General features: G+C 36.7%; 1 protein-coding gene across 21 annotated transcripts in view; it reads right to left on the reverse strand.

Moving 5' to 3' along the window:
* Positions 1 to 27014, reverse strand: part of MEF2C (myocyte enhancer factor 2C) — a 147467-nt gene that overhangs the window by 22115 nt on the left and 98338 nt on the right. For 14 of the 21 annotated variants that reach the window (XM_045566252.1, XM_045566254.1, XM_045566247.1 and 11 more), the window contains 3 exons: positions 18816 to 18959; positions 10790 to 10976; positions 8644 to 8691 (listed from right to left, as the gene is read on the reverse strand). In XM_045566252.1, coding sequence (XP_045422208.1) covers positions 8644 to 8691; positions 10790 to 10976; positions 18816 to 18959 — 379 coding nt within the window. Of the gene's footprint in view, positions 1 to 8643; positions 8692 to 10789; positions 10977 to 18618; positions 18757 to 18815; positions 18960 to 27014 lie in introns of all 21 variants that reach the window. The other 7 variants (XM_045566255.1, XM_045566257.1, XM_045566264.1 and 4 more) reach the window with 3 other exon arrangements.

Here is a 27014-nt window from a genome sequence, read left to right on the forward strand (position 1 = left end):
TGATTCTTATCTAAAGAATCCTGATTACAGATTCTTACACACAAAATCAAGTCTCCACTCTTTCTGGGGGTTTCTTAGGGAAATTATATAATAATGCATAATGTTAGACCATGAAGAAACTCCTGTGAAATCTCAGTGTCTTCTGTGGTGTATTCTTAGAAAAATACCCAAGAATACACCAAAGCCAAGACTATTCTTGGCTGTACCAATTCAGGGGCAGCAGACATTCTAAAAAGAGACTTGTCTCTTCTGCTTGACCATGTCATCTGATGCTGGACCAGAGCTTCAGGGATTTCACATCTAGCCCACTTGTCTTTGATGTTTCTTGAACTATGTTTTATTATCTTTTGTAAATTAACAGTCTATTTGTCAACTAGATACTGAACTTTGAACATACAGCACATACTATAAGCTCTGGCTTGTGAGCAGAAGCAAAGATTTTCACTTATTACTAAGTTGTTTTTCCAAAGATTGAGAGTACTTGTCATAAAGTAGATTTGTGTTGGCTAACCACTCTCTCATTTGTCCTAGTGGTAATGCAGTTAGACATTATCACCCCAACTTTTGACAGAAGAGGAAACTGAGGCTTAGGGAGCGTCTGTGACTCAACTGAGATCATTCTGTCAGCAAGTGGGAGAGCTTTGATTTGAATCCAAAACGCAGGCTGCTTCCACTACGTTATTACAAAAGCCAGATGTTTGAGATTTAGCATGTATCCTTGCATTTGCAAATAGGGAAGAAATTGACAATCAGATGTTTCCAGTGCAAAAAGGTACACAAAATATCATTCCACTTTTGGTACTGATTTACTGAAGGGATAGTTTTTAATTGCACCATAAAGATGAAATTGAACCATGCTATCTTAAAAAAAAATTCCACTTAACTCTGAATGATAGATTTATGACTCATTTAATTGTTCACTTCTTGAGATTTTGGGGCTGTCTCTTTGCTAAAAATGAGGGGGTGTCTTCATTATTGACACCATCGCTCATTCCTTCAGTCATTTTTATAAACAAAAATATTGAGACAGTATAAATTAGAGAGAACGTGACAGGAGAAAGAATAATTACTTGTGGTTTTAACATTTACACAACTGCTGCGAACACATCAGAAGTTCATAACGTTCAAAGGGAAATGTGTTGCACTGCACTGCATTACTCTCACATTCTGCCTCAGATTTATTAATATATCTACTTTACTCCCACCCTGGAGGTGAGGAGGCCCACACTGGGTATCTCTGTGAACTCACTGCACATTTAATAAATATTACTGAAACTGCATTAAACTAAACATAATTTTTTGGCTAGAAGAAAACAGATAATTATAATACCAACAACAGCTCACATTTATTAACAAGCACTTAATCTGGAGCAGGCACTGTGCTAGATACTTTATATCATTTATCTCATTTAATTCTCACAACAACCCTGCAAAATGGGAATTCATGGACTTTTCAAAGGCAAAAATGCCATCCCTAAAATAATTGTATATCACACACTTTCCTTGGTTATTTTATTATTCTGAATACCTGCCTCTAGAATATTTTCCCAAATTACTCTTTGAGCAACAATGTTGCTCCATGATTTTATAGCTATCGCTGAGTTGCTTAATATTAAAGCCAACTAAAGATTCCCTTTTCATAATTGTTATATAAGTTAATGTTATAATGTTTGGATATGTAAATTGACTATACATTTAGATTTGCTCTTACTACTATAATAACCTATATTAGTATAGCAGGGCTTTTTCCCCCTTATACTTCAAATACAACATAATCAGTTCTTTATCACAATTCAAGGTTGAAGAAATCGTGACAGGAAGGCATAGGGTCTAGTAAAACAGTTAACACTTAGGTATGGAGTTCAGTTAAAACAATTGAAATGGAGCAATAATAAATAAACCCAATGAATACTTAGCACTCTGTGGACACATCTGTTGGCTATAAGTTGAAACTGTTTATCCAGGGTTTTGGTACAATAGTTAGTTTCCTTTAGTTTAAAGTAGGCTAATAATCTTTCCAATATGAGACTGTATAAAGACCGTATACTCTTTGAATTGAAATTCATCTGAAACATACTATTTAAGTCTACTGCAAAATTTAAGTGATTGGCAAAGGTTTAGCTAAAAACAGCAAATTATACTCTTGGCTGACGGACAGCTTTGAAGCCCTGAGTGAGAAAGTCCCTGGTAAGTAAAAAATTGATTTCCAAAAGAGGGGTTTTTTTAACCACATCCCCCCTCCAGCATATGGTGTCCACTGATGCACAATGTCACATCACTGATGATTATGAGAAAAGCTTTCCTTTCTGTTATCTCCAAATAAAATCTTATGGTGATGCCAAAAATAGGGAAGAGAGAACTCAATAGCGTACAAGGAAAAAAGACTGCTATGAGAAAAAAAAAAGACAGATTTTTTAGTAAAACTAGTATTTTAGGGGGAACATATTAACTGCCTGAATTTAATATTAGAAATAACCAAAGTTTTATTATGAGTCACACTCTCAGGTTAAGTCAATGGGATATGAGTAAAGAGACCAATTTTCACATTGCTTTACTGAATATACCAGAAGGATAGGGGATAAAAAGGATACAGTTTGTGAAGTCAGAAATCATGATAAATAAAAGGGTCTAGAATCTGCTGAAACACCCTCTCGGAAATTATAATTTGAAATTTTCTTTTTCCCTCTGGAAATCAAGCTTCTTAAGAATTATAGCAAGCCAAAGGGGTTGATGGCAGATTTTACATCTTGACTGTAACATTTTTCATTTGTTTTCTTTTTGACCTGACTTTCCACTTCGACATCAGCTCCCAGAGAAAGGTGTCAAGGTACTGCTTTATCTATAATTTGCCAGGTTTTGTATATAAGAAGTGGACACTGATTTTCTTGGCAGTGGCTGCATATCACATGCTGTAGATCATCCAATTAGAGGACTATGAATTTTTTTCCTTTAATAAATCTTGATAACCTTGGTTTGATTTAAAAATATCATTGTTACTTAGCTTCATAGATGATTATAATAATAAAGCAATGGTTTTGGATCTTTATTTATGTTTTGACTGAACTCCCAAGGTAAAATTCAGAGTTTTTTCCAGCACAATTCAAACTAACAGAATAATATTACTTTCAAAACAAAACTCAATCATTAACCTAGATATTTTTCATTTTCTGCTTAATAATATTTTCAAAAGTGATATAAAAACTGTATCTTTATACTAACAATTAGTTTTCTTTTTTGAAAGCAATTAGATATCTTTCTCCCTGTCTTGAATATTGCTATATGAATTTGTGTTTTGTTAGGCAACAAAAATGCAAAGTTGTTAATGTCAGTCCTTTTAGACTAAATTTTAAACCACTTCACGGATATTTTCAAGTAAGAATTACAGAGAAGTCTTTAGCTGATAAGAAAGTCAGCCAAGAAATTTTTGATAAGTATTCTCAAAAACAAATAGTTGTAAAACAATGGTACTGGTACAGAAAAATGAACCATTGTATGATCTTTCCTGTTCCCACTTAGTTCTATTTTGTAATATGCTAAACTTTTCTGTTTCAATGTTAGATGAATTCTAAAAAATCATACAAGTCTTATGATTGATTATATGATCATAAAACACTACATGTAAATGAGTTGTATAGATATCTGTGTCTTATCCCAATTGAGTACTAAGTTTAAAAGTGCTGAGTCATGACCCAAGGTCTTGCTAGGTGGAGTCTTTCCAGAGTCTGAAAACCAGGTCTCCTTATTCACTGCTCAGTATTTATCCATAGCAGCACACTGTCACCATCAGTCTTCATGTACTTAGCTGACGTAAATTAAGAATTCCAGAAGTGACAATGCTGGACAACCAAATGCATAAAATAGTAAACAATTAACAATCAAAATAAGGAAACAGCTGTTGGTTTCTTTTTATATAAAATTATATCTAATTTACAATAAATGCCAATTAAAATTATTAACCAATATACATAAATCTCCTTGCCTTATTGTCAAATAGCTATGTAGATTGTAAAACTGTCTTAAATTTTCAAAGGGATTCCTAAAGACTTTTCATTTTTTCTTTCTTTTTCTGTTCGCAACCATAAATCAGTAAATCCCTGAGCATACTGGTCCTCTCTACTCAATAAAAGGCAACCCATCAAAGTGAAAACAAAGGGTACTAACAGGACAGTGAATAATCCAACACAAGGCATTGCTATGCTAATGGTTATTTCCATTAAATCTAATGATTACAAAAACTCAACTGAACTTGATCTTATAATCATCAATAACCACTCAGATTAGCATGTTAAAAGCTTTAATGTACAGAGATATGACAAAATGTAATTTTAAAAGCAGTGACTTTTCATTTTGATTGTTGAGAGGAAAGGATTAAGTAGTGGATGGATAACTGTCAACTGAAACCTAGAAACATCCCTATTACTAATGTATTATAATGACTTGCTGTATATTTCTCTCATACCAAGAGTACAACTCCATCCTGTTACTGTTTTATTACCTTTTGCTTTCATCTTTAAAATTATTTCAATGTAAGTGATGATAAAAGGTTCATTGTTTTAAGAGGTGATTTGTGATGGTCTGAGATGTCAACCCACATTTCATTAACTGCTATATGTCAGTTCTTTAGGTTTTCTGTTAAGAATATTAGAGAAGTTAGTAAAAGTTTGCTTTAAATGGTGCTCAGCCATTTAATCAAATAGTTAAACATCCATTGTATACTGTGCCCCAAGAATACATTATTTTTGTGAATTACACATCAAAGGTATATATCTTTTTGAATTTAAAAATTACATAATTTATTTGATGGCCAGGCGCGGTGGCTCACGCCTGTAATCCTAGCCCTCTGGGAGGCCAAGGCGGGTGGATCGCTCCAGCCTGAGCGAGACCCTGTCTCTACTAAAAATAGAAATAAAAATTATCTGGACAACTAAAAATATATATAGAAAAAATTAGCTGGGCATGGTGGCGTATGCCTGTAGTCCCAGCTACTCGGGAGGCTGAGGCAGCAGGATCGCTTAAGCCCAGGAGTTTGAGGTTGCTGTGAGCTAGGCTGATGCCACGGCACTCACTCTAGCCCGGGCAACAAAGTGAGACTCGGTCTCAAAAAAAAATAAAAAATAAAAAAAAAAAATAAAAAAAATAAAAAAAATAAAAAAATAAAAATAAAAAAAATAAAAATAAAAATAAATTACATAATTTATTTGAAATATTCTTCCTGCTTTACATTAGCACTATTAAAACTTTATGTCTAGAAGAGCAACTTTTCCCTTATTCAACTAACATTTACTGAGTATCTGCTGTGTGCTCTTATGCATTAAGCTGGGAATACAAACTGAATAAGACATAGTTTGCACCCAGAGAGCTGACTGTCCAAAGAGAGATGTGTCCAGACGTTGCAATCACAGTCCAATGAGATATGTAAAGCCAGCACAGGCTGCCATGTGAGCACAGAGGGAGGCGCATAACTCTTCTGAAAGAGTCAGGAAAGAATTTCCTGAATGGCTGAACTAAATTTGGAGGGCTGACCAAGAGTGCTCAGTAGCATGAAGCAGGCGAGAGAAAGGAGCACTAGGAATGCACAGGTAAGGGCAAGCAGCCTTCACATGGTTTGGAAAGTGGCAGCACAGTGTAGTGTAGTAGTACACAGAAAGTGTAGCACACACTCTGGAGCCAGGCTGCTTGGGTTCTACTTTGGAAAATTACTTAATCTCCTCGTGCCTTAGTTTCCCCATCTGTAGAAAGGGTATGATGTGAATATCTACTTTAAGGGACTGTTATGAGAATGAATGAGTTACTTTTTGTAAAGCACGTGGTAAGAGCAATTTAAATGTTTTCTGTCAGTGGAGTTGGAGTGCAGGGTTCTTGATGGCAGTGGCAGAAAAGGAGAAGGTTAAGGCTGCAAAGTAGGGATGAGCAAGAGATAAGAGGCTCACAGTTAATTCTGAAAGAGCTGGGAAGCCATGGTTGGATTTTCGGCATGTGAATGATGACCTACAATTAGTTTAAGGATTTGAGAAAGACCTATTAGTCATGGGAAGACTGGAGCAGGATGCCATGTGAAGCAGGGAGATGAATTAGGAGGCTCTAGAAATAGTCCTGGAGTGTTGGTGTGAGTCTGAGCCAGGGCAGTGGGATGGGAATGGAGAGAGAGGGGGTAGATCTAGGAAACACCATGGAGGCAGAGTTGGTGAGACTTGGTGAGTCACTGGAGGATGGGAAGAGGGAGAGGGATGGGGGACCAGACAGGAAAGATGCTACACTTTATGATCAAGCTGAGCTGAAAAAGAGAATGCTTACCTTTTTGGTCTTTTGGTTTTCAACAGGCACACAATGAATGTTAAGTTTACTTCCTTTCCTCATGAGACAATCCCCTTCTTACAAGTTGAAATGACTTGATTTTGAAAAAAACTAAAAGGGCTAAAAAGTATTTAACTTGACTGCAATCTTGCCACTTGGCCTCAGAGTTTCTACCTTTATCTGAGACCTTGAATTTCAACGATAATATTCAAAATTTGGAAGAAATCTTTTGGCCATTTTGCTTTAGTTTTCTTTTCTTAAATGCAGAGACATTCTGGCTGGCTCGTTTCCCCCTGGTGTTATGTGATTCTCTGACATCAGAATAGATATATTCAGCTTCAACATATGACACTGGCCAGCATGAGAAAGAAGGGGAGATGGCCGAGTTTATGAGCAGGACATGACAGCTAGGCTTAAGACTAAGTGGCATCTGCGACAGGTGTTCCTTGGAACCAGAGTTAGTGAGGGCTTCCCCTATTTTTAGAAAGTGAGTAAGCAACTCTTTCACAACTGTTATCAAAGTTGTGTAAAAACTACATGCTCATGGCTACAAGATACAGTCAAGATACAATATTTATTATCATCAGGGTGGGACATTTGAGTGTCTTCCTTTTGTTTCCTTCTATTTCTGAATTAGAAGATTCTCATGACTTTGGCAAAGGTCCTGAGATAATAGGATGAATTTGCTAAGCTCTGTGAGATGCATGTAAGATTGAGTGTCTTCTCTATCCCTGGAGGACCATTAAACTTAGCAGACTGTCAGGGAATTGGCAATGACAGCATAAGTGAACAACCAAACACTTTTTATTTTCAATACAGGACTCTAAAGTATTCTAGAAATTAGGCAGTTACCAGAAGCCACTTCCATCAAAGCTGAGTAACCCATGTTTTCCTCTACATTTTTTTTTTTTTTACTACTTCTAATGACTTTCAGAACCACTACTACTTGTTCCCATAATAGCAAGCAAACTGGTGCAGTGAGATAGTGGATAAAACATCCTAACATCTAAATCATTTTCCTTACATCTTGGTCCTTGTGAATACCCAATTCTTAGTCCCCACCCTACCATTCTCTCTAACCATAGTGTTTGGCAGAGACTTGAATCCAAGAAACTTTGGTCTGGATTTGATCTGGTTCTCTAATTTTGAGGCTACAAACCACAAAGTATTTTCTGAGGGGAAAAAAGTGAGCCTTTCATTTCAGTGTCCAGCAAAATACTGCGTTGAGTTTACTTACTAATTTGACTCTACCTAATTTTCAAAAGATACATAAAAGAGGAAACCAGTGCTATTCACCCTGTTTGTTAATTCACTGCATAGTTCTAAGACTTTTTCTTCACTACTCACTGAATTAGTGAAGCAACAACATCAGAAGTGAGAAACATTACCCCAAAATGGATATATTTAGAAAAATGTTTTATTATACCAATTTTCTTTATCTTCTTTCTTATAATTAGAAGGCTATTATATTTGACCCTGGCAAAACATTTTAATTAGGCTCTCCATGGATATTTCAATAAACTTGAATTTTTTTTGACATTTCAAACATAACCTTGTGTCATTCATGCCTGCCTCCTACTATTTTAAATGTATAGCATGTTCCAGCTGGAGAAATTACCATGGTTACTTGTTATGCCAATAATGAACTGCAACTGGCATTTAAAAGTATTGTGTTGTGTTGCCTCTGCATTAAAAATGACATCAATATCTTAATAATCACAATATTAAGAATTATTATGGAACCCAGAGAAGTGTGACTATGAGACAGTTGGTCACAGTGTAAGAAGTTCTTAAGAGCTGAAATATATTTAAGGGTCTTTTTTTGGGTTATATTATATTCATGTTCTCTAAGAACTCATTTTAATGCCAAATGTGGTTTTGTTTTATTAACAGTGTTGTTGAATAATTATAGTCTTATTCTCTCCTTTTCTTTATGTATTCTCCTTTAGAGATGCACAGGAGTTCAGGACATCTTTGGGTGGAAGGTGATTTACATTTAATGTGAAATGATTTAAGATAACAGAGAACACAAAAAGTATGCCTTGCTGAAGGTACCCTTGTGTCCAGGCATGGGCGCTAGGATTAAGCTGATTTGATCCAAGCCCTCAATTTTCTGCTGACCAGCTGAAGTTTTATTAAGGAAGGTTCTAGTTAATAAATGGTTTTCTTCTGAGTTACTCTTTAACCACTCCTGCTTCAGAAAAGTGCTTTAGAAATTCTTGGGGTCATTTTTCCATGCCTCTCACAGACCTCTCAACTTTATTTGTTCAAAAGACTTTGTCCTGCAAATCACCTAGCAGAAGAACTCTGAACAATGGTGCACACTGCAGTACAGAAGGCTGTGCTTACCTGCACTGGTGCCTGCACCGGATGTGAGGTCTCCACCCATCAGACCACCTATGGATTAAAGAGAAGATCAAAAGGAGAAAGGCTAAAGGCCCCCAGAACAGAACATTTTACCTTTAGCAACCTCAGTATTTTGTCCTCTCCCAATAGTCATAAACTTGTAAAGTACTACCCAAGTCAGATGGCTGACATTTGTTTTATTGTGACATGCTGTGCTCAAACGTTAAAAATACATTCAATCACTGACATTTTGCAGAATCTTTTTTCTAAGAAAGATTACATTTTTAAAAATCCAGTCTTTGAATGGTCTCTGCATTTGTATTATTTCCAAGTCTAGGTTTTTCCTAAGCACATGTTTTACAGATAGTAAAAAAAAAAAGAATAAGGTCTACTCTGTGTTCAGATAATCACACATTTGATGTTTAGTTCTTTATAAATATATTTTATACTATTAATCTTGTGCAAGGTTATTGCCCAGAATTTTGATCATTTTAGGAATCTACCCATATTTACTACTCGAATCTTACTGACACAATAAAATAAGTTTTCACTAGCCACAAATTTAGAGGCATAGGCATATTCATTACTAACTTAACAAAGTATGTTAAAACTTGGCAATGTTTATTGATGGGAGTTGAGATGCTTCAGTAAGATATTGAATATAATAATTACTTTTAGTTTTTAAGAAATCAGATTTGGCCAAAAGAATAATAGTGAGAATATCATCTAGATTTTCTAACTACTTCTAAGTGATACCCTATAATTACTAGTTAGTTCAGATTTTGGAATTAAAAGAAAATGTTCATTATAATTTAAACAAATGTTTATTATTTCCAATCAAATAGTATTTTAGAAATAAAGTATCAGAATTTTAAAAAAATAGCATGAGTTCATCAAATAGGACATTCAACTCCATATGAGTATGATCTGAAAGGGATACATATGGTTATTGAAAATTCATATGAAAAATTTCAAATATAGTCAAAAGGCGAGAGACTGGCAAATGAAGTCCCTTGTACACGTTTCCCATACTCAAGATTTATGAAGATTTTTTATTTGAGTGATTCCAATTGTATTTTCTATGGAAAGTTTCTGTACTAAAAAAGTAATACATATTTAGTTCTAATTATAAGGCAGATATGCAGTTATTCCAAAGAAAATTCCTCTGTGAATAAACTGCTTTTAATACAGTTTATGTGTGCCTAAGATATATTAAAAATTTCCTGTGGAGTACTTACTTAAAAATAAAATGTAAATATATAACTGCTGTATGTGATTTAGAAATATAATTATTTTTAATACTGCTTTTGGAAATATAAAGGAATGGTTTAGTTATATTCAATACCCATTGACTTAGTTCCTACTGTGAGCTTGGCAAATCAAGAGGATGTTCTTCCCTTCAAGGTTCTTTAAATCCAGTGGAGAAATAGATACATATTCCATACAGTTCATCACAATGTATTTTGCTTGATCTAAGTACTAAGAATGATTGAGCTTTTTCTGAGCAAGAATTTCTTTTCTCTGGGACACTGTGAATTGAACAACAGAAAGGCTCTCTTAGAAGTGTAGAGACAAATCTGTGGCAGGTGTACATGTGTTTATGATGTGCTCTTCATTTCTGATTCAGCTTTGTTTTTATTTCACATGTTTTATAAATTACACTATCCTATCTTATTTCCTTTCTGCCATTGTGGAATAAGTTACTGTATAAATAAGTGAAAAACCACCAAAGTAATAAATAACTAAATGGGATAAATGGTATCAGAGAACACAGGGGAAGTTTTCACAGAAGAGCTGACATGTCGCTAGGAGGAAGGGGAACCATGGCATTTTAGGCAAGGGAGCGCAGAAGCAAAAATGTGGAGATGGGACGTTTGATCTGTTTGAGAGTATGTGGTTAGGATACAACCACAGAAGGAGATAAGTGATAGGCTGAAAAGACACATTGCAGATTATGAAAGATTTTGAAAGATATGCTAAAGGACTTAGGCTTTATCATGTAGAAGACCCGGCAGGGGGTGGATGTTAAGCAGTGCAGGAATATAAATGGAAAACCCGGAAAACATTTTGTAGATAAAACAGCCTTGGCTTTTACCAAAAGTGGTTCATTCCAACCATCTGTTAATATTACATCCGTAAGAGAACATACCTGTGTTACCTGCACTTGGAGGTCGATGTGTTACACCAGGAGACATGCTATTCCTCTGCAGAGAAGGGTGGGCCAGTGGCAAAAGGTTGGGGTTTCCCAGTGAGCTGACAGGGTTGCTGTACACCAAGCTGTTGTGGCTGGACACTGGGATGGAGACCGGCATCTCAAAGTTGGGAGGTGGAACGGCCTGCAGGAACAGAAAACGAAACAAACCAAAACAAACATGGGTAAAAGCAAAGAATAGAAACAGACGCTCTCAAGTACAGACAGCCTTTACCTTTCCAAGAAAAATTCCAAATTCCAAACTGCTTGGTGTCTAGAAGATCATTAAGAAAAGCTCTCAAGATGTTCAGATCATAAATTGGTTTCTTTAATGTGCTTAGAACTTTTTCTTTGAAACTATTAAGAAACGTTTCACTTTTGTTTAAGACAAAGCCCCATTTCATTAGACTCCATTGTCTTTGAATTCCATTCTATTAAGTAATAATTGTTCATTTGTGATATCTGAATCTGGTGCCAGAAATGACTGCAAGATCAAAGGTACATGACTGTGATGACTTCACAGAGAAAAAGGAGAATTAAAATGCAAACTAGAGCCTTTGGTTTAATTGCTTATTGAAGCGTATTTATGCAGAAGTTTAATGATATAAAATCATCTGCAGGCATGTGAATAGAACATATACCTTAATTATTATTTTTAAAAGTCTGCCTTTTAGAAGTAACTCTAAAGATAATAGGCATTTTTAAGATACAGGATTCAATAGAGCATGTATCATTCAATAATTCCCATTTTTTTTACAGATGTCTATAACAGTTTTATTTATAATAATCAATAATTCACATTTTAAAGTGATATTCATAAAATATGTTATGCTTCACATTTTAGTATATACTGTCACTGACAAATGGCAAGACCTGTATCTCAATTGAGAGAGTTGGCAAATATTTAGTGAACTGAATCTGCGTGGATGTCTAATTAGAGCAATTCAGGTTTCAATTATTGATTTTTTGGTATTTGGCAATTTAAGTAAAATCATGTTTATGTTTCTGCTCGCACTAACTAGATGATCACAGTTGTAACTACCCTTCCTTTTTTGTTGCTGTTTTTAGCATTACAAATAAAAATGCTGTTTGAATATAACGCCAGATGACTCATAGAGTCGGATCATACAGCATTCTTAATATAAAAAGGATACAGTGAAACAGGATTTAAATAAGGTATTCCCTCAAGGGTTCTCAATAAGTAATTGTGCAAGTTTAAATGCATATGTGCATGTGGCTTGGTTTTCTTTTTAGTTTGTTTGTTTACTATTTTTTCCCTCTACTGCTAAGATCAACTTTCTGTCCCTGTGGACTGGCTGGCCTGCACCACACCTCATGCTCTGTGATCCTTCTGTGTTCATCTTGCTGATGATCACAATGCTATTCTTTTATGTTTGTGCTCCCTTATTCTTTATTTCCCCTTTTTTCTTTTCTTCCGTGTTCTAGGCATGTCGATATTGGCAACAGCAAATTTTCATAACTCTTTTCTTTCATATGTTTTTGATTCTTCATTGTTTTAGAAGCAAATAAAAATGTTCAAGTGACATATTAACACGGTCATCCTTTACCAGGCATTAACTGTTGTGAACAGGGTAACAGAAAACAATTTGTGGTTAAACACCACAACATAATGAAATATAAATGTTTGATAAGACATGAAAGAATGAATGTAGCCTCAAATTTCCAGACCCTTTTTAAACAACAAAAAAATATTAGTGTATGCTGTAAAGTAAATAAAATATTGTAGTCCTTCATTAAAAGGCCAAATAATTACTCTAGCATACCTAAGGAAACAAAGTAAAGTGATTGTACTAAGTGTTCTCCATTTGCCTCACCCAGATCCACCCTCCATCCGCTCCACTCTGCTCCACTCCCAGGAGCTGCCCCTCCAGACTGGACCAGCCGGGCTCACGAGGCTTCCCGTGCCCTCTGGCTTCCGACTGGCCAGTGGAGGAGGCATGAGAGTAGGAGGGGAGAGAGGCTGGAGTGTTTTTTACAGTAGCATCCTCCTTGCTGGGCCACGGGCTGGTTGAGGGTGCATTCCTCTAGTGAAGGCCATGTCTCTTTCCCGGTTGCTCTCCCCTAAAGACGTAAGTATTGTTGTGCTCTGGTACCGTCTCCCTCCACTTACTGCTTCAGACCTAGAGACGGTAACATCTAGGTTGCAAACCCTAACGTACTTCAGTACTTTCTCGGATTCCCTTAACTCCACCCATCTGTAGACAGTCCTTTCAATAAACTCTCTTCAATCACCCTTTCGAGTTTGCCATCTGTGTCCTGCTGCAACCTTGGGCCCTAATAGTAACTCTCTAGATCTAGAGGAGTGGTGCTCTACAGGGGTGGGACTATCTCTTTATCGAGCATTTTGGAAATTTGTTGGACTATCTTTGGCTGCACAGTGACTGGGGGATGTGGCTACCACCCTCGGTCCAGCACCACCACCTCCTGCCTGGATCACTGCAGTCACATCCTTCCCGATTCTGTCCCTGCTTTCCTTCTTTTTATTTTCAACCCAGCAAACAGACCGATCCTTTAAAAGCACAAGTCATGACAACACTCCTCTGCTCAAAATCCTGTGAAAGCTCCCATCTTACTCAGAGTAAATGCCCAGCTTCTTCCATTGGTCCACAAGGCCTTGTAAGTCTCCAGCTTTTGCCAACCTCCATTGCCTCATCTTCTCTCACTCTCTGCCTTCCTCCCTCATTCTCACCTCATTTCCACAGCAAACTCCATCACCTCCTTCAAGTGTCTGCTCGCAATCTGGCTTTCCCTTGGAAGCCCACCCTCATCACTCTGTGTGATCCTGCAGCCTGCCCTGTCCCCTGCCCACCTCCTGGTCTCTTTCCCCTGCTCTTCTTTCTCCTGTTTATAAAATCAATTATGATGTTGGCCAAATAACATCCCCTTTTATCAAGGTACTCAAGCTCTTTTGCTATAAGGCAACACAAAGCCTACTCTACCTTTTATTATATGAATTGACACTATACTTATAGAAAAATATAAGCTTAGCACTTACTATATATTATTTATTGAATAGGAACAGTGCTGTATAATTTACATACATAATGTGATTTAACCCTTTCAACATCTCTTCATCGTAGGTCTAATTCTTCCCTTTATAAATTGGTGAGATTCAGTCAGTGGCCCAAGGTCACCTCCTCACCAGTGACTGAGTCTGTGGCTTTTGCTACTAAATCACTGTACAACACAGCATAAGTTTTTGGATAGAAATAAAATATTGCAGTCGGAAATCATACTGTTACGTGAATAAGGGCTGGATATTAGAAGCTTAGTATTTGTGGACCACATAAATAATAAACTAGATGGGTTTTCATGGAATGTGGGTGAGCATCCACGTTACGATGACTGAGGTCTTAGGCAAAAAGAAACCTTAAATACTCCCCTCTTCCATAGTTATTTAGGGTTGGTGTCTTCAAGCTATCTTTTGGTTACAAATGTTTTAATTTGTATTCATCGTTACTACTTATAAATGTTTAGCTATTACTGGTACCTAAGGATCAGCTACAAAACTCTACCTTCCCTAATGTTCTACGGAATGTTGACTGTGTCTCATTAGAGAACAAAGCCCATCCCCCCTTGCCCCCGGGGTGATTATATGCACATCCAATATAAAGAGGATTATTAATAATTATGTACTGAGTTCTGAACCATCCTAACAACCAGTTCAGTGAAAGTCTCTCTACTCCTTCCTTCCTCTATTATCCCCAAGAATTAATTATTTAGTTTCCAGAATTCTGGACCATAAACAATTTGACGATTACTATAAAACACATTTGTGCTTGGCTAAACAGCAGTCAAATATAATTAGGTTATCAGAGTATACTTCAAAAATGCAGAATTTATAAAATATGCCAACATCCTTTGTATTCTCTTTACCTTCTGCTTTGTTTCCTTATCTGTATCAGGAACTACCTAAAATAATTTTGAAAATGAATTATAAGCTTAAAAATGACTACACTGAGAAGATATTTTAGAGAATCAGAAAGAACAGTAGCCTTTCTATCAGAAAGCTCAGTTGCAGTCCCGGTTATGTAATAAATTGCCATTTAACCAGGCAGGTCATTTAATCTCCCTTGACCTCAATTTCCTTATCGGAGGTGAGAAATGGTTGTATCCGTAAAGAGACCAAGCTGCTCTAAACATATAACATACATATAGATATTTCCAAGGAACTGACATTATTCTTTTTCTTCTTGACTTTTCAAAATTAAAAAATGTAAAAGCATCTACATATAAAAAATACTTTATCTAAAAAATGAAAACGAAAAAGGAGTTAAAAACTCCAAACTTGTAAAGATCTCAGGGCCAGCCTCCGAATTTTAAGAACACTCAAGACAGGAAGAAAGAAGGAACTTGGGATGATCAAATAAAGTGCTCTCAGCAGAACTGCCTATATAATTCACAGGGCCCAGGGCAAAATGAAAACATGGGGCCCCGTGTTTAAAAGAGTGTCAGCAGAACATTTAACCAACAGCAGCCCTATGAGAGCGGGGCCAGGTCAAATGCCCATGAAGCTGGTCCTGGCTTTGAGAGATACAGACATGATAGCTAAAAAACTTTTAGTTTTTATCCCTGAACAAAGTGATCATGGTTGAAGTGAGTCATCACTGTCGGAAAGGTATCTGAACTCTTATCCAACACCCATTATTTTTCCAAATTTATCACAAGGAAAAGTACAATAAAAAAATCAAATAAAATATTTTTAATAAAATATTTTTAGTTAATGGGGCTTCTTTTATTTAATGTCACTGACTGATGTGAATCCTCCTTTTTTAAAAAATTTTTGGCCACTAATGACACCCTTAAATTTTGATCAACCATTACCAGCTACTGGGCCCTGGTAGAGAAAAAAAGGTCACACAACTCGGTGGCTCCTGACTACCAACTGCTGGTATCTAAATGTCCTCAAGGCTACCTGTCAACTCTAGCATGCGCTTGCTCATGTCCTTTCCATCTTCATTTCCTCACAATGTCCAAATTTTCATCATTCTCAGTCCTCGTTCAAGCACCTGCTTCTCTCTTCCCCAATATTTACAGAAGCAAAATTAACTATAAAAAATAGGTTATTATGTGGTTACCCACTCAACTTCACGCTACCCACCTACACCTTAGCTACTCCTGTGTCCGTCTGAAACTCCACCCTGTTTAGATTTCATCCTTCTCCCCTTTCTTGAGAAGCTTTGACATTTTATCTCCACTGTACCTAGATGTTCAATCTTTTCCTTCCTCCAAGCATTCCTCCTCTGCATATAAATAATTTCAAGTGCTTTTCATTTTAATTCCTCCCTTGATGCTAATTACAGCATTTTTTCTTTCTTTTCACAGTCCGTTATTTTGAAGAAAATATATACTGTTTCTTTCCACTTCCTCCCTTCCCCTCTCAACCAACTTGCACCCGCCTCTCATTCATTCAGCCCATTTCCTAACTCCTGGTTCCTCAAATGGAGATGTTTTTTCTTGCTGTGAAGCCCAGCATGAACCGTGGCTAACTCAGCCTCAGGAAATGCTGGTCGACATGATTCCAAATCACCCATGAATTATTTCATGTAATTGAGGAATATGGGCATAAATTACATTATACCAACAGGTGACTGCGATATTAAATTTTCTATTTTAAAAGGGAAACTCTTCAAACTGGGTCTTTGAAATAGAAAAACAGTCTTGTAATGTTTTTAAAGAGGTGGAGACACTCTCTACACACAAAGGGCAGAGTGTCCTTGCCCTGCTGTAAATGTTTTAGCAGCTGTGGAAACTTTCAACAAAATTCACTTCCAGCAACTGAGAGCAATGTGCAAAAACTGGGCTTTTCATTGGGGAGACTGAAGCACTTACTAAAGAGATGAAGACTCCGTGGTACAGGCAGAGGCTGTGTGGCTCCTTCTCACAGCTCTGCCCATAAACTCTAATGTGGTTTTTCAGCCACTGCCACATACCACTGCACCTCTTAAGAAATCATGTATCTTGATTTTGAACTCTACATGACAGGAGTGCATCGAGGTGTGCATCACATCTCTTTCTCCCCGAGGTGCAGAGAAAATGATCCGATATGCATTCCCCTAGAACTCTGGGGGTTAAAGCTCCACCTATATTTAGAATCGCCTCCATCAAGGCGATCAGCAGTACTGCATATATGTGCCCTTTTCCCAGCTGTACAGAGGATTCTTGCTACCTGACACATCTAAGGTGCTTTGCTTTAAAAACCTACATTCACGGACCTTTGTACACAGCAGCTCCATGCTAGTGTATTATATAGCAAGAGAAACTCAGGCTGTGAGAACTGAAAATTGTCTCAGAGGAGCTGTTTCTTTCCTTCTGGGCAAAATAAAAATCTCAATGGATATTTGACCATTTAAGAATTCTGGGCATAAGAAGTATACATCGCTGCATGTGATGGGAAATACTTCATCTGATGAAGTGCCCACTGTGATGTGCTGCACGTAGCACTCTGTTTTATGCCACCTTTAAGAATTTACAGCACTTAGCTTTCTTTCATGATACAGTGGATTCATAATTCTGATTCAGTAAAAGCTCTACTGCTATGATTTCATTTGACAAAAGAAGCAGACATGTATTTATGAGGATAGACATTTTAATATGGATACATTTTGTAAATAAGTTGTAAAGTGTTCAATTTAATTCAATACAGGTTGAGTGTGGACCTACTACGGTGAAGCATTGATTTACCTTGCGAGTGCAGTTGTGAATTTGGTCTAGAGTTTTTGTCCTCAAATATCTACATTTGTGATCACCCAAGTATATTTTCACTGCAATCTCCCTCAATCCTCAGGTTTAGGCTGTTTTGCTAACTTATAAAAAATGTACTTTCTGGAAAAGGAATTGGTTACCGACTAAGCTTGTATACAATGAGGGTTCAGGCACTAATATTAGTTATTCAGAAAGCATGTGACCCTTGAGTTTCATCCCTTACTTCCAGAAAATTAACACCATTTGATTGATGACAGAATATAATAATAATAAAAGGCATGTACTTTTCCCCTCTATATGTGGGCAAACAAAATAATACATGCAGAGTTATTTCTCTTAAATATCTGGCAAGGCATATGATTGATTGTTAGAAATTTTTTTGACTTGGTTAAGACAAAATTTAGCCAAATGTTAAAGCATGGAAAATGTTGGTGTAGGCAAAGCGGATAATACTCTGATAAAGCTTTAAAATCACCCCAGCACACAAACATGTTGAAATCTTACCATTAGGTTTCATGCAGTCTGTTCCCTGCAGCGAGCATTAGCTTTAACCCTTCAGTGCTGTTGTTGAATTTTATGTGTAGGGAAGAGGGGCTGGAGTTTTATTCAGAAATCAGCTTTTATTTAGGTGATGACTGTCGGTTTACATGAGAAGACCGCAGTTCCACTTGCGTAGCTGGTCTCAGCACACGGTAGATATATATACGTGTATATGTATTTTACAGCAAATCCTCAAACTTGCTCGGAAGGAGATTCTAGTGTTTTCCTCGTGTATGGTGATTTGTGTGAACTGTGCGCTTAAAAGATTGTGTAAATTCAGGGTGTGTCTCTTCCTCCTGTGAACTGTTTCTCTCTCAGAATGAACTCTGCGATGGCAACGCTTTCAGAGCACATAATGTTGGCATCGCTCGGGGTTTGTTTTCTACATGAACTGCGCGTGGGATGAGATGGCTATTGCATCCGACTCTCCAAAGCGTCTTAGAGACAGCCATCACTGACAGGGTTAAGGTAGGTTACCGCAGCAGTTATCAGCAGACCAGCCATCTACCTTTGGTACTTACAGGAATTTTATGACTCTTGATCATATTATCAAATTCTTCATTAATTTTTTTGTATTTTTCTTCAGTGCGTGGGGTGAGTGCGTAAGAGGAGTCGGGATCGGGGCTTTCACAGCCTTTGTTTTCTTTCTTGTTCAATGCCTGCCAGGTTCAGAGAAATATCAAGAGTAAAACAAATGAAAGGTGTTGCGAGTACTTACACACAATCTTTGCCTGCTGATCATTAGATCAATATCTTCATTAATTTTCCTGTACTTGTCCTCAGACTCAGGGCTGTGACCTACTGAATCGTCCGCATCGGGATCTGGGCTGTCACAGCCGTTAAGGCCTTTCTTTCTCAACGTCTGAAATACATAATTTGGAAAGTTCAAACCTAGACAAAGGCTGTAAGAGACATTCAGGGGCATTATAGAAGTTCAAGCTGTCCAGTATTTCAGGTTATTACATATGCTTTACTGCACCAGGGAAAAGCAACCACAGATAGAAACCGTGAGTCACTTCAATAGAGCGCTCATCGCCAGCTTAAAAAAATAAAAGGGCAATATTCCTTTGGCAACCTAAATTCAGTCAATGAACAAAGAGGGCATGAGGGCTAACGTTCTGCCATACAGAATCCACGTGTTTCAAATATCTCGTGAGAGACAATGACAGCAGACTACAAGCAAGGTGGCAGATTGCAACACTCCATCTTCCCACAGAAAAATTAGAAGTCAGGGCATTACACAATGATTTCAGAATCTGTGATGGTGACAAAAGCAGAAATGTTGGAAACAGATCCCCAGTTTGAATTTAAAATAATGGTTGGCACTAACAGTGTCCTGCCCGGAGCCTCTAGTTCTGATGCACCTGACAGCATCAAAAGAGAACCCAGCCAGTATTCTCACAAGGCATCGATTAATAATGTTTATACACTGCGCTCATATGGATTGTTTGTTAGCGTTCTATATATGTGAGAATCTGTATTGAAATTTATAATATTGGGAAGTTATCTTCCTGTCGAAAGAATCGTCAAAACAGCTCAGCTAAGGGCTTCATAATCAGGAGCTGAGAAAGGAAGCCAAGGAACACTGAAAATAGGTAGCCAAGTCAATAACTACCAAACTAGCAAAAGTTCCTCCTGGTTTCTCAGCTGATTGGGAATCACCCTGAGACTGTCTTCTGACACATGAAAGTGAAAAGTCAGTGCCTTATCTTGAACCTCCTGTCTCCTGGATGTAGCTCTGGTCTAGTCTTAGTTGTCACAGAAGGATAAATACTAATGTAACATGGTAACAGAAAAAGTATGAGTCAGGAGTCCTGAGTTTTACTTTCTTTTTTTTTTTAAAACTGATGGTTGTCAACTTAATTGTATACAATTCGATTTACAGAGATAATGTTATGTGTTTAGAGATCATAAAACTTCTGATTAATCACACATCTTGCCATGTTAATTATTAATAGACCAGCAACAATACTGAATTTTTCGGGTACTAGCCAAGATGTGTTATAAAGAGATGCGTACCTAAGTGTCTCTCGTTAATAGAAAGTTCAGCAGAGCTCATCTTTATTAAAGACAGAATTCACATACAAATAAAGCAAAAGCTGTGACATCAAGCTAAGGAATTCAAAGCTGAGATAACACTCCATCTTTAATTCATGCAATTGGGGAAAATAAATAAAACAACATGAGTTAAAAACGGGGTGTCAGTCTTAAAAATGTAAACTCCTTGGTTCTTATCAATGTGTAACAAATGTACCCTTATTTAAAATTAGTTTCTGAGGCACTGAAGATTTTTACTTAAAATCAAAAATCAAGAAAGCTACCATTTCTCATATATCTATGATACGTTGAGGCTCTGTAAATATTTATTAATATTATAGTGGTATAGTATAACAAATAAACATATGGTTACAGCTTATTATGTGGTAAAATGTTTGAATATTAAAATGAATATTTTGACACAAGATGATAAAATATACATTTATAATCTTGGGGAATTTATAATTGGTGGGGCCACCTGTCCCCCATCATGAATCTACAGTCATCATTTTTCACCCAGAGTAAGTACTTTTAGAGGGTTTCTACAATAATACTATAAAAGACATCACAATGCATTAGAATAATAATTTTATTTACTAATTTAAATTTCTTTGTTTTAAACTCCTTTGTTAGAATTATCTCAACCACAAGAACATTCTTCTGAGTGATAACTATTGTATTATGATGTGTTTCTGCTTTGATCTCTACGTATCCTTGAGCTTTTAAGAATAATTTATGAGTGTCTTGCATCATATTCCACATATTTTTCAGAAGAATTCATTTTTGTAGAGGAAAAAACAGGTAAGATCAAGAAAATACTATCTGATATTTTTCAAAAGTTATCTACCTATATTTCTGAGAGCCATGTTAAGAATATTCTTACATAAAGCTTTAAGTTAAAGTCTTACATAATGTTGATTTATAGTCTTGTCTAGGCAGTAGATTTTTCAATGTGCACCCGAGTCTTTTATCCAATACATTTTATTGTAAAAATTATAGTTGTTTTGATATGCAGATTTCTGACAACAGAACGCAAGGGTTAGGAGAAGCCTATCAACTGTCATTACAATCCATCTGGCACATACATGTGTGCTAAATATTCTTACAAAGCTTTCAGGGGGTAGATATTGTGTCGGGTTTATAAAAATTCAAACATCAATTACACTTTATTGAAAGATCTCCACAAATATTAACTCATTATCTCTCACAAGTCTTCTACGAACAGTTTAGGTGAACGCTGCACCAGGTCTCAAACCAACATCGCCAAGCACATACATGTGCCTCTCCCTGGGGGCACTGTGGAGGCAACCTGTCCCCTGCCCAACCTTCCCCACAGTTGGGAAGTGAGGGATGCAGCCTAGTCTCTCCCACTCATGTGTCACTACAGTACTAGATTGGATACTGAAGCACATTTTAAAAAATTAGGCTGTGGAAAAATTTTAAGCATGAAAATATGGTTGAAATATCGATACTTCTTAGACGTCAAATTTTAGTCAAGAAGGAAAGAGCCTATTGGTCAATAAAACACTTATCAGTTTATGGAGTAAAAAACCAATTAGGTCAACAACTCACTTTGTACCTGAAGAATTATATAAACTATTAAGCAAACAAAGCAAGTGGCATGAAGTCACAAAGGAAACAGCAGTGATGAGGTGGCTCATTTTCTCGGATAAATTCTTCTCGTATCTGACTATATTATCTTGCTATGAATATCACCAGTATTTAAGTAATGATGCAAGTTAAATTGTGTTATTTAAAAAAGAGCATTTTGAGATATAGAAACCCAAAACCCGAAGAGCAAATTAAAATTGAGTTCCAAATTCCCATAATCACATAACCAGAAAGAACATTGAAAAAATTGCTCAAAAATATTATCCTCAGCTGAGTGCTTGTATAACACATTTCTGCCAAGAACAAATGATTACGGTGGAATTATAAAGCTCTGAAAATGGAAGTGATGGCACAAACTTGAATACCATAGTGTGAATGAGAAACTATAAGAGCAGTTTTATCTTTATTATATTAAAAATCTACAGCTGTTTAATGATAACAAAAGAATTACTGTTAGACTCAGCCAAATCTGTCTTTATCACAGTAATGAATAGTCGATATAAACTAAAGGGCTTGCTAAATGGATAAAAAAGCATTATTCCTTCAGGCCTTTTACTAGCAAAATCAAAACCTCTGCTGTTGGCCTTAGAAAGATTCTCTGATATTTTACAAGTGTCATTGGTCAGGTAATGTAGGCACTTAAATTGTTATCCTCCTATAGAGGCTAGAAGTCCTACTATTTATCGTGTTTTTCAGCTGACTGACTACATTTTGGAAAGATTTATGCTGTACGTCAAGATAAGGCAAGAGATCTACTGAAACCACCAGCTTCTCTTACTATGAATCTAAAGAAACTCTTCCCGCAGAGAACTCTGCAAATCTGGAGTGAGCCGAAGTCAGCTTCCACGTGAGAGTGACACTTTTAGGGTAGATCAATTGACTGCAGAGGCTTCTGGGATATTTTCTCAAGGCAGCGATTGTCATACTGTGAGCTGAGAACAGCCGTTTCCCAGAGAAGTAATTAGATTGACAGAAGGTGACATACTCCATACAATCGATGGGAAAAGGAGTCCAGACAGGTAAGCCAAAAACCACGTGGAATCTCTCCTCCCAGACATGTGGACATATGGACCCCCGCATTATTACATTTGTTCATCAGAAAAACTTGAAATATGTACAAACTGATGATGATAGGTGACAGGTGCTTCAAAAATTGTAATGAAATAGATGTAGGGGAACAGATTCTATTTTGTTACTGAAAGGAATTTAAATGAAAAAGAATGCCACATGGAGCTCTCATTTCTTAGGCATTATGTTATCAACTAGAAAATCCTTTCCCTATACAATGGTTAAAACTGATTTTCCCTTCCAAATTACCATATTTTTAATTTAAAAAAAATTTCCCCTTTTCTTTCTTTAAAAAATTATTTCTTGCTAGTAAAAAGAAATAATTAAATTATTAACCTTTTTCAACTATATGAAGCTATGTATTTTCTATTAATACTATTTAAGTAAAATTCAGCTTTTTTTTTGGAGAACCAACATCACAGATTAAGATTTCAACCACTCAATTTCTTCCCATGTCTGCAATCTCAGTCCTCAAGAATATATATTTTCACCATCATTCTTGTGCCTACCCGTTGTACAGCAGAAATATCAAATCCCTTTGTGAAAAACCCCAAATTACCCCTATTAACCTTTGTTAAAATCCAAATAATGGCCCTTTCTTGCATAGCTAGTATAACCCTTACTTCAGAGGGTTGATGTGTCAAGAACACATGTAGGAATTATTACTATTAGTTGCATGGATGTCGTGTTCGCACAAAAGCTAAGGAAAAAAGACATCAACTTAGAAAAGGTGGTTTCCTTTCCTCTGATCCTGAATCATTTTTCTTTCTTTTGCTTGTAGTTCACAGCTTTATGAAGATAACTGTCTACTCTTAACAAGCTGAATAATCTTTAGAAAGTAGTAAATCCACATAGGAATAGGAAGTGCAGTGGAAATGGATACTGCCTGTAAATAGAGTTTCTGAGGGTATCTCTTTTTTTTTTTTCTTTGAGACATCTCTCTTTGTTTTTTTTTTTCTTTGAGACAGAGTCTCACTCTGTTGCATGGGCTAGAGTGCCCTGGCGTCAGCCTAGCTCACAGCAACCTCAAACTCCTGGGCTCAAATGATCCTCCTGCTTCAGCCTCCCAAGTAGCTGGGACTACAGGCACGTGCCACCATGCCCGGCTAATTTTATTTTTTTCTATATATTTTTGGTTGTCCAGCTAATTTCTTTATATTTTTAGTAGAGACGGGGTCTCGCTCTTGCTCAGGCTGGTCTCGAACTCCTGAGCTCAAACGATCCGCCGGCCTTGGCCTCCCAAGTGCTAGGATTACAGGCGTGAGACACTGCGCCTGGCCAGCCGAGGGTATTTCTTAAATGTGCTCCCTTATTGGTGTGCTGGTCTTCATGCCACTGCTACTTTTTGAGTCTTTAGTACTTGGGAAGTGGCTACCCAGAGCACTGTGCGCAGTGACTTAATTCATTTAACATTTATTCAGTAAACAATTATCAAAACCCCACTATGTGCCAGATACTGTTTTGTGCAACTCTTTATTAGAGAAGCAGCCAATACAAATTCAAACTAAAAAGCTCTGAACTGATCTATAATATTATATGATTTTTTTTTTTTTGGTGATTTCTAGCACATATCACTTAGGCTGGGGGAAGATTAGGTGCCAGGAAATTTCCCCATAGGTTTTAAAAATCAAAACTGTAAGCATTTTAGGTATTATCTCTCCCTGTAGCATCATAGTTCTTTTTCTTTGTTCTTATTCTAGAAATGAAAAGACACATTAAAATACTCTGATTTTAGTGCAATCAGCAGGTAGACTTTAATTAGACAAGTAAATCATACCCAATAGAGAGTATGAAAAAATTAAATTTTATCAAAAATTATTCATTTATAATAAAAATTTTAATAAAAAGTTGAAAATATAAAACCTTAACAACACCGTATACCTCTAGGTTATTTAGTAATACTCATTCTAACCATACACTAATGCCTACTGGGGGAAAACATGGAAAGACCTAGAGATTTTCATTGTTTTTGTTTTATACCTTTCCTCAAAAGACAGTATTGGAGTTGAAATTTTTTCCACTGAATAGTTTCTCATCTTCAAATAATGGAAATAAAAGACACACTTTGAAAGACTCTTAATGTCTTTCAACATAAGAAAACATCTACTAACTAACTGTCTCCTAATAGCCACAAATTATTTCAAATAAACGTTTAGATGGTGATAGTTCATATAATTGTTGGTACTCTTGTCTGGACGAGACCACCAAGGATCACCGGGTCCTTCCTCCTGGCCTCCAGGAGGTGAGGAATAATGGTGCACAAACAACATGCCTTTCGTACCTCATGTCCTTGCTCAAGCTGGGCTCTCCTTAAGGAATGAGTATCTGCCCCTCCTTCAAGGTAGAGCTGACATAACATCCCCTTTCCTTAGATTTCTTTGATCACCTTGGCTGAATTAATTTCTCCCTCTTTTATGCACTCATTTTGTTCTATACACTTTTCTATTATAGTCTTAATTACACATTATTGATCATTTATGTGTTTGTCTCCTCTGCTAGATTGACAGGTCTTTAACAAAATGCTTTCCTTTATTCACTTTGGAGTTTCCCAACAGAGAAGTCTGACCTACCCTCTGTAGGTGCTCAATAAATGCTAGCGGAATGAAAGGAACGCATTTCCACTTCAATGTTAATGTATGCAGAGGTTTCTCCACTGTGTGTCTCTGGTTGGAGGCTAAGACGGTAGTGAGATCTGGACCCCTTGATACATATTTACTAACTGCTACTATGTGTCAGGTGTTGTCTGGTCCTCTGGATGCAGATACTTTCTCTGAATATATGGTTAAGATAATTTGTTTGTATGTTTTTCTTCCTGCTTCCATGAGCCCCTGGAGGTTATGGATCGTTTACTAGTCATCCTGTATCACCAGAACTTAGTACACAGCCTAGCAAGTGAAAGGGCTTAATAAACATTTGTGGCATTAATGACAGACAAATGAATGGATGAACAGAATAGAAAAGAATGCTTAAATGTTGGAGGGAGAAACATTAGTCTCAGCACAGCATTTTTGCAATCGCAATTTCTCTTTTTGCCATTTCATATTACTATTTCACATTATGTTAAAACTCAATATTTTATTCTTTCTAAGGAACTGTCACAAATTTGCTATTTTTTTTTTGAAATATACAGCTTTGAATTTAGAAACAGTGAGGTATAGGCATCATTTGTACTACATATGAAACTGATTACAACTCCTGAGTTTTATATCATTGAATGCTTAAAAACTGGGGTATTGGTAGAAATATGGAGCCTCAGGAAAACTGAGCGTTCAAAGAAATCTTTAAAGCAAGAAAGTCATATGCATATAATCTCAGTGTTCAAAAGGGCAGCAGGAAAGAGGGTACAGAATTCAGCATGAAAGGAGAAAAAAGGGAGTGGTATTGTAGGCAGAATGTAAAGGTTAGAAAAGGAAAAACAGAAACTTTGTAGGAAAGAGCATGGGGAAACTTTTGTGAATGTGAGTCAGATACTATAAATTTGAAATAAGCATGTTTTAAAATTCTTGGGCAAAGTTCATCTTTTTTTCCCCATTCTTGGATGCTAGTCTACTGCTGCACTATTCTCCTGGGCTTTGACATTGGTCTTATTCTGGGCCAACCTTTGCCTGGGGGAATTCATGGAAAATCAGGGTGATTCTAGGGCCAATCAGATGATTCAGGCTTCCTCAGGATAGGTCAGTGGTTTGGTGTTTTAATCTTCCACTAGACCTCTCCTGGAACATGGACAAGGCATGCATCATGAGGCCGGCTAGAATGGGACTGAGTTGGGGAAGTCTGGCACACATTAGCCATGGAACACTCCCTGACATCCTGAATCCAGGAGAGATCTGAAGTGAAATACTAAAGCGCATACAAGGATTGAAATGCACGATGATATTCACAGACAATCCTAATAATCTCTACGATGCAATTTAAGAAAATAAAGGCTAGAATACAAAGGATCAAACTGCAGGTGATTTTGAAAAATGGGTGATGTTAGTGATTTCTTAAATAAAGAAGGAAAAGACAAGACAGAACTTTTAAACAAAGGTTGAGAAAGAGAGGAATAAATTAACAAAGATCAGGAAGCAGGTTTTTTGAAAGTATAAAATGTAAATGTAACTTCACATACTAACCTTTTTAGACTATGGCATTTTACTTGCAAATGGGTTGCAGGGACAACAAAGCTAAATCTTGAGGCACAGATGCTTTGAAAATAATA

Source organism: Lemur catta, chromosome 12 (genome assembly GCF_020740605.2).
Source record: "Lemur catta isolate mLemCat1 chromosome 12, mLemCat1.pri, whole genome shotgun sequence".
NCBI lineage: Eukaryota > Metazoa > Chordata > Mammalia > Primates > Lemuridae > Lemur > Lemur catta.